The sequence below is a fragment of the Diadema antillarum genome, unplaced genomic scaffold (assembly GCF_040938485.1).
Source record: "Diadema antillarum isolate AM-2024a unplaced genomic scaffold, OU_Dant_1.0 seq00001231_RagTag, whole genome shotgun sequence".
Taxonomy (NCBI): domain Eukaryota; kingdom Metazoa; phylum Echinodermata; class Echinoidea; order Diadematoida; family Diadematidae; genus Diadema; species Diadema antillarum.
In genome coordinates, this window is record NW_027272019.1 from 27,415 (window position 1) to 46,304 (window position 18,890).

At 38.9% G+C, this 18,890-nt stretch overlaps 1 protein-coding gene across 5 annotated transcripts in view; it reads right to left on the minus strand.

The window, feature by feature from the left end:
• Positions 1-18,890, minus strand: part of LOC139745040 (mitogen-activated protein kinase kinase kinase kinase 4-like) — a 132,570-nt gene that overhangs the window by 19,760 nt on the left and 93,920 nt on the right. For 3 of the 5 annotated variants that reach the window (XM_071655454.1, XM_071655455.1, XM_071655453.1), the window contains exons 8-14: positions 14,611-14,796; positions 13,917-13,995; positions 10,987-11,153; positions 10,282-10,363; positions 9,228-9,454; positions 1,913-2,004; positions 1,048-1,074 (exon numbers count right to left, since the gene is read on the minus strand). In XM_071655454.1, coding sequence (XP_071511555.1) covers positions 1,048-1,074; positions 1,913-2,004; positions 9,228-9,454; positions 10,282-10,363; positions 10,987-11,153; positions 13,917-13,995; positions 14,611-14,796 — 860 coding nt within the window. The remainder of the gene's footprint in view (positions 1-1,047; positions 1,075-1,912; positions 2,005-9,227; positions 9,455-10,281; positions 10,364-10,986; positions 11,154-13,916; positions 13,996-14,610; positions 14,797-18,890) is intronic. The other 2 variants (XM_071655457.1, XM_071655456.1) reach the window with 1 other exon arrangement.

The following is an 18,890-nucleotide window of genomic DNA, read 5'->3' on the forward strand; positions in this document are numbered from 1 at the left end:
TGACTTTTTCAGCTAAAGTATTGCTTGGAAAATGGCAGGTTTTACACTGTAGTTCAATTTCTGTGACCTTTCACCTGATATTTAACCCCTCCCCCTTTTCCCTCTGAGAGTTTAGCAGAATGAATGAGAATACCTTCAATCACTGAATCAACATAAGACTTGGCAATTGGCTTTCAAACAGAAACTGCTTCCAACAAAATATGAGTAGTAATTTGATCGCCCATTTCTCATAATATATATTACATACATGATCATTGTATTCCTGGTTAGAACAAGATGAGTTGGAAGATGGGATTCGGCTTTCAAGTTTGTTTGGAAGAATGTCAAAATGGTCGCAAGCAAAATTTGTTCACAAGAAACAGTGGCATGAATGTATATTTCCACAGCTGGATTTCTGCACATTAGTTTATAAAATATCTGACATCAAAGTGCTTCTCATCTCAAAAAGATTTCAGAGTCGAAGGAGCCCACAGAAATATCAAGGGCTATTAAAATTTAAGAATAATTGCTGAATCTTTCTTCTAATTACGACTAGTATGACTCTACAATGTATTAGAGTCATTATTGATGAATCACTAATCTATCACTGGTGAGAATCTAACGGAAACTTCACTCTTTTTATTCACTTTCCATTTCTCTGTAATGAGTTGGGTTGCAGGACCATCTAACGCCCTATGAAAGACGGGATACAATGTTTAACATCTACACCATCATTTAGAGCCAAAGCATACCCGAGTCTAGTTAAATGCCACTGTCACAAATGGTGAATGAAAACTGCTCATGGAGTGTTCATGTATGAATGACATTGATCATGTGTCCATTTGACTGGGCGGCACTATGAGTGCATAATGACTTTCAGAAAACATTAGTTGTTCGATACATGGGTGCCCATTTGTGGAAAGAATGTGGCAAGAGTAGTTTACATCATGGATGGATGCAGAAAAACAATCTGATATATATATATATATATATCAAGTAAGAATCAAAATGCCTGGACTCGTAGTCCCAATGTGCACAATGTCTAAATTTGTAGTCTGCCGGATTTACCTCCTTCTGTCGCTGACGCGTGCTAACCTGCCGTTTCCATGGGGACAGTTTGATAGTCAAGGTAAGTGATATCATTTGTTTGGGTAAAGTTAAAGGTGTCAACAATAAGACAAAGTCTAAAATATGAATCGGTAACATCCACTTTAAAAAAAGTAACAAAGTAGCAAAGTACTGATAGTGAAAGACAGATGACAAAAAAGGAACAAAAATTATACCGTACAGAAAGAAAACACTAACAAAAAGAACATTTCAGATTTAACTATAAAGCAAATGCAAAATTTACAACATAAAACATTCTGATACAAATTCTTAATATTGTCACAGGAATAAACAGAAAAAAAAAGAAAAGAAAAGAATAGTTCACTCTATAAACAAATGCCACATAAAAAGTATGCACTACTCTGACCATGTTTTATAAAGAGCTGAATTCAAATCTAGTCTAAAGTTTACTTAACAGAAATTTCTACAACAGGATTATGACTTCATAAACAAACCCCAGTAAGGTTTATTTCTACAGCCGATTCTTCATGTTTCAATGCAACTCAGGTTCATATTGAATTATAATAAAATCAAGGTTAAAAGAATCAGAATAATCACTGATTCTATCAGCTAGCAAATCTGATCCACACCCCCCCCCCTTTCCTACCCTCCTAAACTGAAAAGAACATTATGGACAATTCTATTTTCCTTTTTTCCACATTCATCACCTTTTGGCAACACTCTGTGAGTATATAGCAGACGTACTGTACGAGTACATACAAGTGTATCGGCTTACTACTTCATTAAGACAACACAAACACTGAATCAGACGCAGAAACCACAGAGAATTGGCATCAATTTTGCCCTGGCTCGCTGCCAGACTTACCATGGGATTTCTGGCCGGTCCCTGGAAGCTGGACGGCCTGGTGGACGACGGTTTCTTCCCCTCGCCGTACTGTGCAACCTGTGGCTTCTGAGCTGTTGGGTCAGAGCAAAGAAAGGAACAATACACCAGTCTGTCATTAGAGAGTTTACTTTCATCATGTACAAAATGAATAGTTGTGTTGTTTTAACAGTTCACTTTCATTCCCTGTTTGGATGAAGAGGCTACACTTGACTTCCAAAAGAATCATTTCCATCAAATAATGTATTGCTACCTTATTTGGATTTTGCCTCACTTATTGCAAGCAAGTATTGGACAAGGTTTCATCACCAAAGAATTGTCAAACTTGTCTGCATAACATACTATTAACCCGTTGAGGATGAGTCCTGAGCATGCTCGGGCAGATGTCTATGGAAAATGTGTGTTGTAGCAAAATTAGCCAATCCTCAACAGGTTAGAAACCCCACAGCGATATGGGGAGACATAGGTGGCCTGATTTAATCTATCTTCAATCGCTGCTCACCGCGGTACATTCGAATACCAAATATGTGCCCGTCAGTGAATATGTGCATCACAATGCATGTTCATCGGTAACGGCCGACTCAACTCGAGATCCTTTGGCTGTGTGTGTACTTACACAGGGATCAGTGATAAAGCTGTACGCAATTTGTGAAGGGGATTCTTTAAAGGTCCTGTTTACCTTTGGGAACAGTGATTCAAAAAATTTTAAAGATATCATATTTGATGCATATGTGTAGGTCTGTTGTATCACAAAACACCCTACCATATAAAATTTGGCAATAAAGCCTAAAATATAAGGAGATATCAGTACTTTTCTCATTAAACCATAACTGTAGACAGTTTAGTCTGGCAACATTACTATTATAACTATTGTTCACATTTTGTGTATTTAACAATACTTAACATTGATTATAAGGATTCAAATTTTTACAGTGGTTGTTTCTATCCTAAACTCACATTTCGGAACTATTTTAAAGCACTAATGCTGGGTTTTTGTTTCATCTGACAATGGTAAATTATGCCTTTAATACAACGTATATCCGAGCCGGGCCAGTCTTCAAGAAATTAACCTCTGACAGTTAATCATCTTTCTATATCTCTGTGAATGGTTCTCTTGACATAACTATAGCTTATCACAATAATGGTGCTGTGTCATATTTGGTATCCAAGTGTTACAACAGGTTTTGTTAAGTAAGGGGGGAGGTGAAAACCAAACAAATTGTGTTTTAATAGGTACACGGTGCTTCCCACAGCAACAAGACACCTCGGGTGTCAGAGCAAGACATGCATGCCCACGGTACATCAATATCATGGTCAGTGGTTAGAAGTTGTGGTAGTCGCATGACAGTCATTGAATAAGCATGTACATCAATGTGCTTATTATACCACCAGCAGTTAAAGGTATGGATGGTATATAGTTCTACGAGATACTGATGAGTGATACATGTATAGTTCTCATTTTGTAAAAACATTTTAGTACACAGGGCACAAAGCAATATATCAAAAATATATCAAAGCAATATATCAAAAATCACTGTTGCGGTAACAAAACATTGTATCTAAAAATGTCTAATGTTCAGGAGAGCTAAAAATGTATGGCAGCCAAATCATTATAACAAATGGGATTGACTTTCCTTTGGCATGCCGTAGTGGCTTTGTTTGGGGGGTCAGACAGCTAGGATTTGGACATAAATTATAAAACCACTTAGTGCCCCCTTTCTCGGTAATTGTTTATATCAGAGGAATGAAGTTTAAAATGAATTTTTGAAATTATATGCTCATAAATTCACTTGGAGAAGTAACATGTACTACTTTTGTCATAACTTTCATGAATTCTATCTTCCAAAATACTATACCCCCCCCCCCCCCATCCCACCAAGCCCATGCATGTTGCTTGATTTTCTGCATGCACACATGGAAGTTTATATGTGTGCAGTGCACTTTGAAGGTCCAGTTTACCTTTGGGAGCAGTGATTAAAAAAAAAAATTCAAGATATCACTTTTGATGCATATGTGTTGGTCTGTTGTGTTGTATCACAAAACAGCCTACCATATAAAATGTTTGCAATAAAGCCTAAAATATAAGGAAACATCAGTATTTTTCTCAATAAACCGTAACTGTAGACGGTTTAGTCTGGAAGCATTTTTATTATAACTATTGTTCACATTTTGTATATTTAACAATACAGTTGTACTAACATTGATTTTACTGATTTAAATATTTACAGTGGTTGTTTCTATCACTAACTCACATTTTAGAACTATTTTAAAGCACTAATGCTGGGTTTTTGTTTCATCTCCAAATGGTAAATTATGCCTTTAAAAGTGGATGTATGCATGTAGCATATGTGTATGTGTATCTTTGTGTGTGTGGGTGTATCTTCCACTGCTGCCTATTACTCTCACAAGTACATGGTATATAGATTTATTCACTTATTCCATTACCTGGTTGCAGTTTCAGTATCTATTAAAAATTCTTTCATCTATCATCATTATGTTGACATGATCACTTTTTTTTCAATGATCATTCATCACATACTTCCTTTAATAGAACATCAAAAGAGGAATCACACCCATGGGATGTTTAAGACGAACATTTTTTTTGTTGTTGTTGTTGTTCATTGATACAGTACAAGTAAAAACACTGTGTAGTCTAAATCCTGTCTGCATCTAGGCCAGCTATGCTGATACACATAAGATACATGTATGATCTGTCAAGCACTTTGTGGGTTGCATGTCATTTCAAACGACAGGAAGAGAGAAAATAAAACCTATTTCAATTCGGTTTGTGATGACATACAGTAGGTTCATTGAAAGACATGCAAACTTTGTACTATTGAGGTTTTTGTGGGACCCTTCTTGAGTTATAATCTCAACATTTAAAATCCTACTAGCAAAGGGGTCACAGCTCTTGATTGCTCCTACAGTTAACAAAACATAAACGTATACATAATATATGTACACATATTCATATTCATATACATATACAGTACATATGCCAAGTTGTATTTATAGACACATATATATACACACAAATATACATAAATTATATATATACATATACATATACATATACATATACATACGTATACATATACATATACGTATACATATACATATACATATACATACGTATACATATACATATACATATACATATACATATACATATACATATACATATACATATACATATACATGCGTATACATTATACGTATACATATATACACACTGTGATTAATGGAAATTTAATGACAACCAGAAGGACTGAAGCGATGTGTACAACAAAGATACATATTGTGAGTATAGGCATGCTAAACTGGTGTTGCAATACAGCAAGACAAAACAAAAACCAAAAAGGGTGATTATGAATTGATACAAAATGAAATACCTGTAGGAAGTCAAGAGGGCATTTTGTTCAGTATTAAAGGTAAGAATCATGAGGTTTACGTTCTCCTTGCCATTCAAGGGGGGGGGGGTGGGGGGGGGGGGGGGGCTGAGAGGGGAGAATGGGGTAGGGGATGGGGTGGGTGGATGGATTCAGGTTTACTAGTATGAAGGACGGGGAATAACACCATGGTACCTGTATTCATATCAAGGCCGTACTGGTGCATGGAATTTATCGAAAGTCAACCTACAGAAAATAATGTAAATGCGGTTTGACTTGACTATGGTCAATATGATCTGCACCTATTGAGGCTAATGAATCTAATAATGCCTCCAACACCTTTCGGGGCAAAGTTGTGAAAATTGGTGACCCATCACGATACTTTCAGGACTGAATCTAATAAAAAAGGGCCAACCCCATGTAAGTGAGGGGAAAAAAGTGCAAATAAGAATGACTCTATGCAAACAGTTGCTGAATGAAAATGGAACAGTTTTTTTTTCTTCCTTTTTCCCCTAGGTGCTACCGGTGAAGTCAGCACAAAAGAAACCCCATATGTGACAGAACCACGTTTGGAGATCCAACGCACACAATGATGTAATGAACAGCTGTGTGTGGGAAAGGTTTTCACTCAACAATGTGTTCATCTTTAAAGGAGTCACAATCAAGTGTGTGTATGTACAGCAAAGCTGATGACAAAAGGTTTGACTGCAATGTAAGATTTCTGTAAGCACAATGCTACATGTACCTGTGCACATGTCCCTTTATCTTACACATCATTATATTTGGTTTATAAGATGGGCAGCCCTGTTAAAACTGTGACACAGCCGAGTCGTGAACCCTGACCCCAACATTCAGCCCTGACCCCAACATTCAGCCCACAAGTAGTAAGTGTGTCCGAGATATGGGGAGCATTGTGCAGGAAAGAGAATTACAGACTGTGGAAAAAGCTGGGAGGGATGGGTCAAGACACATAATGTCTGTTCCACAGCAAGCAATGTTGTCGGTAAATATACATTTTTAAAATCGTTTTGCAGTTCATGAACTTTCTCTAGAATGTACATTGTACATGGATGAGGAGTATTTTTCTAGGCAACGAATGATTCTGCACACAGTGATATGATATATGAATCAAGAGCATTTTTTCTTCACTTTTTGTTTTGTTTTGTTCTGTTTCATAAAGTCAAGCTCTCAATGTTATGTTTATTGCACCTATTAACAATTAGATGAATTGATAAATACAATGAAGTTAGGTTAAGTCATACCAAAAGGGCATAGAATCTGAAACTTTCAATGATTAAATTAAAATCACAATGGAGTTGTGTGTTACAGTGATATTTCAAAATGATCACTGCCAATATCAAACTGATTGCAAAAATTTATTAAAAGAATGCAAGAAGTTGCCATGTGCTATATATTTAGATTGGTAAATGATACATTAACATCAGTATTTAGTAATATCCATCTGTAAGTTAATATCAGTTACAAGTTTCAGGTTAAGAGGGAGTTTATGGGAATCAGGGCTGTACATGGATAATGTTTAAATACATATAATTGATGTACATGTGATGGTTGTGTTATGATGGGGTTTGTAGAAGAAATGTCCAACCTTGCCTCTGCAAAGAATACACTTCTTGTATCAATTTTCTTTCTTGCAAGAAGGATGCACAGGCACAATGCAAAAAGGATCAACTTTTCATTCAATCTCAACTCATGACAATATCTAGCAAACTCTACCTTTTAAGAAAAAGATATTACTAATGTGGACTCCCGCTTTAATGAAGTCCTCGGGACTGGCAGTTTTCTTTCGTTATATCGAAATTTCATTATAATCGAACAAATTAACAATGAAAATACATAGAGTGGATAACGTTGCAGCCCTAATTTCTATTTCGTTGTTCGTTATTTTGTTATCCAAAGATTCATTGGGACATCAACCAAATGTCTCTCTATTTCCTTTTAAATCTTCTTTTGAAACTGCTTCTACCACAGCAGGAGATTTAGAATGGTGAGAGGTTGGTTTTGCCTGTACCTTGTGATTCAATTCATCAATTTTTAGGAAAAGAAAATGGGGGGGGGGGGGGGGCAGGAGATCAATGAAACTTTGTTTGTTGGGTGAGTGTCAGTGCATGCAGAGGACATACAATGTGAGACCCACATGGTTGGTAGCACACGACCCTATCAACTTACCCACGTCGCTCAACTGAACGGGCTGAGGCTTAGACACCTTCCCCCGGACTCCCACTTTCGGGGAGCAGGGAGGGGTAAAACCCTCTGTGGAGTGGGTGGTAGGCAAGACAAAGGGGGGTGTGGGTAATGGGCGGGGCATGGAGGAGTAAGGGAGGGGGGGGGGAGAAAAGTTGAAAGGCGGGGTAAAGGAGGGCAGCGAACAAGAGGGTGGGAGTAGGAAAGGGGGAAAGGGAACAAAAGTGTCACAAACATTGGGCGAGTCATGCACAGGAAACTATACAAACAGAGAACAAGAAGTGAGCATTCTTCCATGGTGTCTAATTGTATGAAGCCTATCATGCGGACTGCAACTTATCAAGCATTTTCTAGCTAAATACAGTGAAACCTGCTTAAAACAGCTACCAATCGAAAAAAAAAAAATAGTGAAAGATGGCCTTTATAAACAGGTGGCCACTACTGACAGGTTGGTGGCGAATTCAACACCATCACTTCATACCTGCGCTACACTTTATAATAGACTGATGGCTGCTTAAACAGGTCTGACTGTATGACAAAGCACCAGCTTTGAGCAAAATGAACTGAAATCATGTGACTTGTGCAAAGTTTCTCCTGGTTACTTGTCAAACTCAGTGCACAGCTGCTAAAGTGCTGGCCTAAATGTGGATCTAGCAGATTTATTGGTTATTTCTCCAAGTTTATACCTTGGAGTTTGTTGACCATCTAATGGGAGTACAAATGTTAAAAATCTAACTTCAATTCAGTAGTGGCACTACACTTACTCTATGGTGAAGTCTTTGGAGAAATTAATAGTTGGTGTAGCATATACACCAGAGTGTCCAATGAAGAACCTTAATTCCTGAAGCTAGGCAGTCACTATCTTTTAGTGTCACCAGTGATTTTGGTATTTGATTTTCAAAGCTACCATAGAGTTGAATTAGGCTTCAGTAACCACTGGTTAATGCAGTACCCACTAGTTTTACCATCATGCAAACCATTTAGACATTATGACAACAACAAAAACCACATGCACAGGAAATCAAGTAATCAACTTCATGGCGCACAATTGCACAAATAAGCAACTACTTTGTTCATTTCGATTAGGATAGTTTTTCATAAATACCAATGCTACCAGTGTTAAACCACTCCCAAAAGTCGCTATAAACATACTGATATCATCTGGATGTACAGGACAAAACAAACAAGCAAAATCATAGGGCAAGCAGCTGGGCATATGAAATGTTAACGAACAAAAAATATGTACAAAAGTTCCAACAGACAAGTTGGGCAAGGGAACTGAACAGACAATGTGAGGATATTGGAATGGATGGAAATTGTCACATTTTGACTTATTTCCATTTTCTAGATATTGTATGTGGGGGCTGTTGAAGCATGACCTACACCACAGGATAAATTCACATGGAATACAACACCCTGAGAACTATGTCTCAATACCCAACCCCATTATGTTGGGATGTCTACAATATTTCAGAAAATATGAAGTATAATTTTAACCTCAGTTCTCCATGAATACGGTATTTCATTCACCATTTGTTTTGATATGTCTCTTTACATGATTTTAAATGTTTTGTAAGTCTTAAGGACAAAAAATGGGAGGAAAAGTGTGATTGTACAGACAAAAAAGAGGAGGAAGGGGTTAAAAGTATACCAGAGGGTAATAAGATTCGCCCCTCTACTGGAGCGGAGGGTCTCCCCATGCTTACCGACGGCTTGGCTCAGCCGGGCTTGCGCCTTGGCCTGCTGGTCCCTGCTGGAGGGTGCCTGGGGCTGGGGGGCCTGGCTGGGGATGGGGCAGAGAGCGTTGGGGGGCTTGTACTTGGTGGGGCCGTCCTCCAGCCGCCGCCGACCCCCTTCCTCCTGCTGGTCCTGCTGCTGCAGTCGGAGGAACTTTCGGCGGAGCGTCGACTCGCTGGGACCCGGCAGGATGGAGCTGGACACAAGCGACAGAAAAAAATGGAAAAGGAATGTTTTACTCATGATGAACAGCTTTATGTGAAAGGCACGCACACATAGAGCAGTAGACGATGTTGAGAACTCTGACCCATTCACACTCACATAGTAAGAGCACCATAATGTCAACTATTCTAGAATCTTTACCCTCACTGATTTTCTTGTGCCTCAATAAGTCCAAGCAGGCATTACGATACAAAAGGTCAGCTAACATGGTACTGGGCCTCCTCATGCCAATGGCTAAAAATTTACCCTGCATGAAAGAGGGATCTCGGAGGCATATCTTCTAGCCATACCTCTTCTCATAAGAGGGTTTGGTTGAGTGCATATGGCATACTGCAGTTTAATTTGCTGTGCAAAGTTGATACCTGTCAAACACTTATTATGGAGTGGGGCAAAATGAAATAGATGAGGGGTTAAAGGTACACTTCTGCTCCACTAGGAACCCCCTTTTTGAATGTTTCTTAGACTCTTGGAGGTCCTACGAGAACAAAAGATTGCCAACTTTCTCCCTCAGGCTCACCCGCATCCTTGACTCCCCAAATTTGGTCGAAACTGGAAGCAAAAGAAAACCAGTTTCAGGGGTACAAACCTTTTAAACAGCACTGTAGTATTCTGATGAGAGAAAAGGCATATTTGTGGAGAAAATATACTGCATAAAAAGTAACAGTTGGCATCTCTGCAGTTTTAACACTTGCACAAGTTCTCTCAGAACATGTGACCACAACGCTTCCTCCTCCCCCCCCCCCCCACCATCTCCTTCCACCTCTTCGAACATTTTTGGAGATGGGTATCTGCTGCCCTCACCTGGGTTCTCCTTCTTCCTCGATCTCTCGCTCTTCTTCACTCTCATTACTGCTGTACTCGAAGTCTGTGCTCAGGTCCTCCACTGCAACACAAAGAAAGGAACAAGAGTTTCTCGGCTCAGTTATCACTACAAACTCAGAACTACTGCTGCATTTCTTGTCTTCACTACTGCCCTTTGCTGAAGCAAAGGAAGGAACAATGGTTTCTCAGCTCAGTTGTGGCTTAAAACTCATGACCATTGCTGCATTTTGTCTTTGTTCCAGCCTTCTGCTAAAATAAGGAGTAGGGGCACACGTTTCTGAAAAACAAGTGATCAAAAAACTCACAGTTACTGTGCTATTCAATGATCTGCACTCAGACCCTCCATTCAAAGGCATGAGTGTGTCTAAATCTAGTTAAGCTTTCAAAATCATAATCACTGTCATTGACGCATTGCATGTAAGAATAGCAAAACTAACAGTTTAACACAAACAAAGGGGGGATCAGTATTTGCATCATCCTTTCAGACTTGAAATTCACGATCTCAAACTTGTGATTTCAAATACAGCCAGTGACATTGTATCAGAAGGCTGAGGGGGAAAGGAAAAAAAAGAGCAAAAAAGATGAAGCTCCACTTTTCCAACCCCTCCTCATCGACTTGTCATCTCCGCATGGTAAGCAACCTCTCGTTTCCATAGCAACCACAAGATGTCTCCTGAGTCTCACCTCTCTTCTTCCTGGTCCTGTCTATATGGTCCTTGAGCTGGATGCGGACCTGTCTCTCATTGGGGAGGTCCTTGATGAAGGAGTGCTTCAGGAGGTGGTTGGTGTCCGGCCTCTGCTGGTAGTTTTTCACCAGACACTTGTCCACAAAGTCTTGGAACTTCTTACTCCTGTGTGATGAGGAACCATCATGTGAATTAGTGATGATAAAAGATTTTGAGTGCAGATAAAGGTGCTATAGTTTTTAAATATCAATTTTTTTCTCTACATTGATAAATATTTTGAGTGCACATAAAGTTGTTATTGTTTTTAAATGTTGATTTCTTTTGTTCTAAATTGATAGAATACTTTGAATTAGTGATGATTATGATCACACCATTACCTATACATCACTATATATCTGCAAGTTGTTTTTTTTTATGATTCAAGACTTCCCCCAAATTTTGCGCATGTTTAAATTCACGAATATAAAGCACAGCAATGGACGGAGAAATTGGAAAGTATGTGCATCCATTCACACAGTAGGTGCGCCTACTAAACTATTATCACATGCCTGGTACATGTACTGCATACCAGTACATGTAAGCATGTGGATCACATTCATGTCGGGATCAGAGTTGATATGTTTTGCATGTTGTTAAATTCTAAAAATACAATCTGCCTCGCAAAATTTGCGCAAATAAAACCCCTCAAAATATATGGCAGTTATACGGTATACTGTAGAGAGCAAATATCAAATGACTAAAAACGCAGACAGACTACACAAACTGCTGGAATATGAAATCATGATAACTACTACAATTTACAAACCTGTAGTGACTCAATATTTCCTTTCTTTACAACTTTATATTTTTAAATGCTTTTTGTTTTGTTTGTTTGTTTATTACAAGAGCACATTTGTCGAATCGTGTGTGCGTTCTTTTGGCATCAAATACAGCCATTAAGAATATCAAAGACACGGTGAAACAAAAAGTATCATGCTTTGTCTAAAATTTGAGCTCACAAACCTATGTGACACTTTATATAGGCATTGTTTGGCAATACATTCTTATCTGAAAGAAATTAAAATCTTGGTTGCATTTTTCAAAATGCTGCCAGCAGTGTTTCTCATGTCATCTAAAATGAAGCTTTGAAAAACTGAAGCTGAAATTGATTAGTAAACAGCCAAAGACAAGCGAAAAAGTTGTGAATGAAAGGATTTTCTTTACTCTCTTTACCAATGACAGTTGTATTAATATAAACCAATTCAGAAAACATTCACTCCCATAGTGATATTTGTTAACAAAAATCCTGATACTGACAGTACTAGTTTTCAAAACTCTGTTGAGTGTCTCTTCACCTATATTTCTCAACATGTCAGGCTACACAGTAAGCAAAGTTCAACAACTTTGAAAATCTCAACATCACAATGTGAAACCAGTATCTTTAAGTGTCAACAAAGAAGAAGCAGAAGAAGAGAGAAGCATTACTTTGGCTAACAACAGCGAAACTTGTTCTCACCACCCTTGGCTATATGATTCACAATCAAAACACTATCTCTAGGTAGACCACTCTCAAATAGCTATTTCTCGCTGTCACCATGGATTCAAAAGTGGCCGGCTCGTTGAACTTTGTATTTTCAATGACAAAAAAATCCCCAAGTGGTTGTAATTCCTTTTGGCCTTGATGGATCAAACTGTGGTATTCAATGATTAATGCTATTAGGATCATGAGTTTCAAGTCGCCTAGCGAGGACAGCAAACAGAAATGATAAAACGAAGGAATTGGTCTCACTCTGCGGTTATAGGGAAGCAGTCCTGAGATTCTCACTGTACTGATAATTAAGAAGAGTAAAAAATATAACCTTTCACCAATTTATACGCGTGGACATCAAAAATTGTCTCCGAACGCGATTTTTAAAAAATAATTCCTGCAAGCGATTGTGTAAGAGCCTGCCAAAAGGTGCAACGTCATTGATGCCCTACTCTCAAGTTGACAGCCGTGCCTCAGAAAACCAATTTAAGTGTTCAAAATGATCATATCTAATTTTTTCATAAAATGTGACAATATGTGGTTTTATTATTTCAAACAAAATATTTCAAGCTTATTTATATATAATATACAATTAATATAAAAATAAATAGTTAACATGTATTTATAAATAACTAGGGATGACGAGCAGAACACCGCTGGAAAGAGTTGTGCATCGATGACGTATGACTCTCCGCCAAGACTTGCTCATTTGCAGAGTCACACTTTTTTAACCGAAATGTACGAGCTTATTTGGTGATTTGAAAGTTTGTTTTTGATGAAAGTAGTTCATTGGAGGTACCAACAACAACATATTTTTTTAAATTTCGTGAGGACTGCATCCCTTTATTGGAATGCCTCGTAGGAGAGAGCCACTTTTGGATAATAATAATAATAATAATAATAAGGTCTTATTTACCCAGGGTAGCCTCTTCAGTGTTGCCACTGCTCTACCAGAGGGCCCTGCCATTTGGTGATAATTTCATTTTCTTGAAGAAATGGCACAGCTAAACACTCGAAGGGACTAATGGTTGTTAACCCATGCTGAAACATATGGAGATATATATGTACATTTTTATTTTTTAATTTCATTTTCTTGAAAAAAGGGCACAGCTAAACACTCAGAGGGACTAATGGTTGTTAACCCATGCTGAAACATATGGAGATATATGTACATTTTATTGAGTCCTAAATATTGAGATAAATGCACGTTTTGTTCATTAGTCCCACATATAGGGGCATATCCATGTTTTATCGCATAGTCCCACATATAGGGATAAATGTATGCTTTTTATTACATAGTTCCACAAGTGTGTATTTGTAGGGTTGTCATTCCACACTCTCTGTGGGTGCCGAGGAGCTGCAAATTCACACATACTCCATGAATTACCTTTGCTGACTGCTTTTGTCGGCGAGCAACTTACCATTTCTTTGACTTGAGCTTTGGTTTAGGGTTTCTGGGAATCAGAAATAGCGCCCTCATTGGATGCATGTCACAGAGAGCTGTAAATGAAAAAGTCAGAAACAAAAAGACACATTTTACACGTGAACATGCAATTAGTAAAACCACTCCCAAGGAAATTTAGAAATGTCCATAGATTTTGCACAGGGCATACTACGCTTGGTGGGCAACAGGTTAATGCACCAGCAGCTTTCTTATTGTTATCAATTACAGACTGTTACTAATCTTCAAAAGATGATCTTAATTTTGGGGGGGTCTACAATTTGCCTTGGTTACACACATACAAAGTTGAAGGATGAACACAGTACATGACTACAGGACACAGAATGCATATACAGAGATCTGGCCAGTGGATGAAATATTTTACATGGCAAGGGAATATTATCATAATCATTTTGACATGTGTAGCCAGATTTAAAGAACACGCAGAAATTCACTGCAACTAACTGACATATTGCCCTTCATTGACATAAAAACAGCGATAAGGCTATTCAGAGTTTGAGTAGTAGCCACGATAAAAAATCATGGGCATACACACTCGGATGGAATTTGAACCCACAACGTCCTGATCACTATACAGGTATCATATCCACTAGACTACCGAGCTTTTGCCCGACAGCCAGTGATGGTTCTAAAAAGTCAAAAGTCCATCTTACGAGGTTGTCCCTCCGCCATCTCCAGGGCGGTGATACCCAGCGACCACAAGTCACTCTTGTTGTCGTACGTGGCATCGGGATTCTCGTCACAGGCGATGACCTCCGGCGCCATCCAATAGGGCGTCCCGATGAAGGTGTTTCTCCTACCGATGGTTTTGTCCAGCTGAGCACTGACCCCAAAGTCCACTGAGAAAAGAAAAATGATGAGAAAATGATGAGATATGATGAGTCAAGAGACAATGACTTGGTGTACCCTTGAGATACTGTAAACGTGGAAATTTTCGCGGTATATTAATTTTCGCGGATTTCGCGCTACGTTCAGCTAGCGCGAATATATCTTCGCAATTTTCTATGCACATTTTGAACGGCCTGGTGCGCTTCGTCGATGATACTGCTACGTTGTACAGACATGTTTACGCATATAGCAGTATCATCGCACGCACCGAGCCCACGGCCGATTGGTGTGCTATCCCCGCGACTACAGTACTAGTCCTACAGAACATGTACCTGTATCGACTAAAATACATGTACAGTACTACGTAGTTGAGCGCTTGTACTCGCACTCGCGCCGCTCGCTACGTCGCTTATCGTACGCTGGCATCGCTGGATGAAAACAGCGACTGTGTATTAACCCGCTGCCGAGCGCGAATTTAAGAACCCGCGAATATGTTTTCGAGCCGCTCAGCACAAAATTAATCGCGCGAAAATATTGACGTTTACAGTAGTGCTTCTGATGTCTTCGCATTCCTGTTTATAATCACGTCATTCATATTTTAACCCGTTTGAGAACGAGTCCTGAGTATCCTCGGGCAGGTGTCCATGGGAAATGCGTGTTATAGCAAAATCAGTCCGTCCTCAATGGATTAAGAGATAGAGATTGCATTGACAGCCAGCTAGACTGAGTGATTGATTGATAGAATAACAGATAGACAGATAAATGTTTCATGTTAGTGTACAATGCTTGATTTGAACTTTAACCCACACACAGATAAGTGTAGGTAGATAGCTAGATAGGATAGATAGATAGATAGATAGATAGATAGATAGATAGATAGAAAGAAAGATGATACATAGATGGGTACCAGCAGATACATAGATAGGTAGATAGATGGATAGATAGATCTAGATAGATAGATATAGATAGATAGACAGATAGATAGGTAGATTGACAGACAGATAGATAGACAAATAATAGATATACAGTATGTCCCAAAAAAAATTACAACGCGGCCTTCCGCAATGATATCTTAAAAAATAGTGAATGAATCTTAATAAAAATTCAGGGTATGAGACTATAACTCATTGCCCACATCTTACAGAAAACCCCATCCGATTTGCTTCAGTGGTCAAAGAGAAATACGGAATTTTGTAGAGGATATCGGGAATCTCTTCTGTCCAAGTTCTGTCTATTGTTCACACACAAGATCATCGAAATGCTAAACTTGGAAGAATCCGATTCATGACATGCTTTACAACAATCCACATTTCTCTGTGACCGCTTAACCAAATTGAATGGGGTTTTCTGCAAAATAGAGCTAAGATGTTATACCTTAAGACTCTGAAGTAGCACGTACACAGGTTGATCATAATAGGTGTTATCAATTCGAAAATCTGATTGTAATTTTTGGGGCGACTTACAGCAGTATGTCCCCCAAAAAATTACAATAAGATTTTCGCATTGATAATGCCCAATATGATTAAATTTTTCAAATGCTACTTCAGGGTCTTGAAATATTATACAAATGATGCACAGGATAGAGTGAGCTACGCCTCCACTAACGCCACGAAATAATCCTGTGCATCATTTGATTTATAAAATGGGTCGAAAATTCGAAAACTAACAACATTTTTCAGCGTTTTTCACGTACCTTTGTGGGTCAAGACGTCCGAAGATGTTTGTCCCAAACATTTACGCACGTCGCACTCGGAAATCCCGCACATACAGTATAAGTATGATGGGGGGTTGGGTTTCCGGACACTTAAGTTCCCGCATGAAAACTTACTTATTTTACATAGAATATGCACCCTTTACCTTAAAGACTTGATACAGACTCCTCATATAGGCCTACTAGACAACATACTCTGAAAACGGCGTGAGAATTAACCTGCTAAATCGTTGGATTTGCCCTTCAAAGTGACTCCATGTATGCGTCCGGTCCCACAACGCTTGGTCTACTGTACTGTACATATTAAGAGTATACGTACGCCACACTACGTTAAGCACAAGGGAAGAAAGGCCGGCCGGCCGGCAGCGCAGCCCGAACTAAGTTGTTTACAGGATTGACAGCGCGTATGCATACAATTCAAAGGAGCCGCCAGGCCGCGCGCACAGACGATCGGCAATAGGATTTAACACGCAGTGCAATGGGACTAGAATAACCAAAGCACACGTGACTCATTTCAGCACTTCCTATTGGCTACATTCATGAACCCATTTTATAAAACATTTTAGCTCTATTTTGCAGAAATCCCCATTCGATTTGGTTAAGCGGTCACAGAGAAATGTGGATTGTTGTAAAGCGTAAAAATGTCATGAATCAGATTCTTCCGAGTTTAGCATTTCGATGATCTTGTGTGTGAACAATAGACAGAACTTGGACAGAAGAGATTCCCGACATCCTCTACAAAATTTTGTATTTCGAATGGGGTTTTCTGCAAGATGTGGGCAATGAGTTATAGTTTCATACCCTGAATTTGTATTTAGATTGATTCACTATCTTTAAAGATATCATTGCGGAGGGCCCCGTTGTAATTTTTTTGGGGACATACTGTATAGATAGATAGACAGATAGACAGATGGATGGATACATAGATTGCGAGATAGATAGATATGTTTCATATCAGTGTACTGTGCCTGAGTTGAACTTTAGAATGCTTTCACTTTCTTATGTATGCCACTTCATGACAAAACAGAGAGTACAGCAAAAGGGCACCTTTGAGTAGATTCGTATGTGTACGTGTTCAGGAATGCACAATGGTATGTGACCTTGCAATTACATACCACATGATATGCTAGAAAAACAATACTATATATATCACCCGAAACACAAAGTAAGTATTATATATATGTTCAGAAATTTTTTAGAAAATCCTCCCCTCACAGACAGCTTTCCCATTATGTCATCAAAATCATCAGTCACTTGAAAATAATAGTCTGTGTGAATTTCCTCCTTCAAAAAAACAAAATAAAAAAAGCTTTACCAGAGATGCCCAACTCCCCCTTTACACCTTTGCCCAAAGAGGAGATAAAATATTCTTTCTTAGTTGTTACTGAAATATATCAAGCATGCATCATGAGCAATAAAGTAGCATAATTTGGCTTCTCCGCCCCTACTTCAACCTTCTTCTTTTTTTTTCCTTAAAAAAAAAGGAAAAAAAAAAAAAACATCAAAGTCTGCCACTCGGCACTAGCAATTCATTATGCAAATCTTTGATGCACGGCAGACCCAGCCAAGACGACAGCCACGGCTGGCTCGGAATATCAATACATCGCTCGTTGAGTCCCTCCAGTCCCACGAGCAATGCAGCCTTCAGAAGAGTCTAACTCAATATCTCAAGAAGAAAAAAAAATACACACACACACACACACACACACACACACGCATTTAAAAATATCCACAGAGTCATGTGATACGATCACAGAACCAAGTTGGGCTGGTTTAACCCGTTGAAGACGAGTCCCGAGTATACTCGGGCAGGGGTCTATGGGAAATGCGCGTTGTAGCAAAATCAGCCCGTCCTCAATGGGTTAAAGCAGACGACATGGCAGAGCCCCTCCCCCATCGTCATATTCTGATACGACGCCGGAAGATTTAAACGAGATACCTCCAGTCCTCATGACTAAATCAAAACAGGTTTCTCAATACTTGCACGTTTATTCTGGTGGATGGTATTCCACAAATAATCCATAATTTCTGGCACCATTCACTTTACTGTGTGGTGCCCAAAGAAGACAGGACATAAAATGAATGAATCCATGTCTGAAATTATTCATGTCCTTTTAAAGGAGTGCATGTTGTAATCTGGAAGGAAGCTACATAAGCACTTGCCCAATTGCCCACGGCAAATGAAAAAAAAAATTACAGTCAGACAAGTATTTTGGAACAATGAGAAAAAAATGCTTGCCCAAACTGGGCAAGCAAAAAGTTTTGAAGCCACCTTTTTTTTTACTCCCCCCCCCCCCCGCCCCCTTCAAGCCCACAAAGTCAATCATATATAAGCCCAAAGATGATGACTACTGAGCGATGCAATGCACTTCAATTCCATTTCAGCAACTTTCC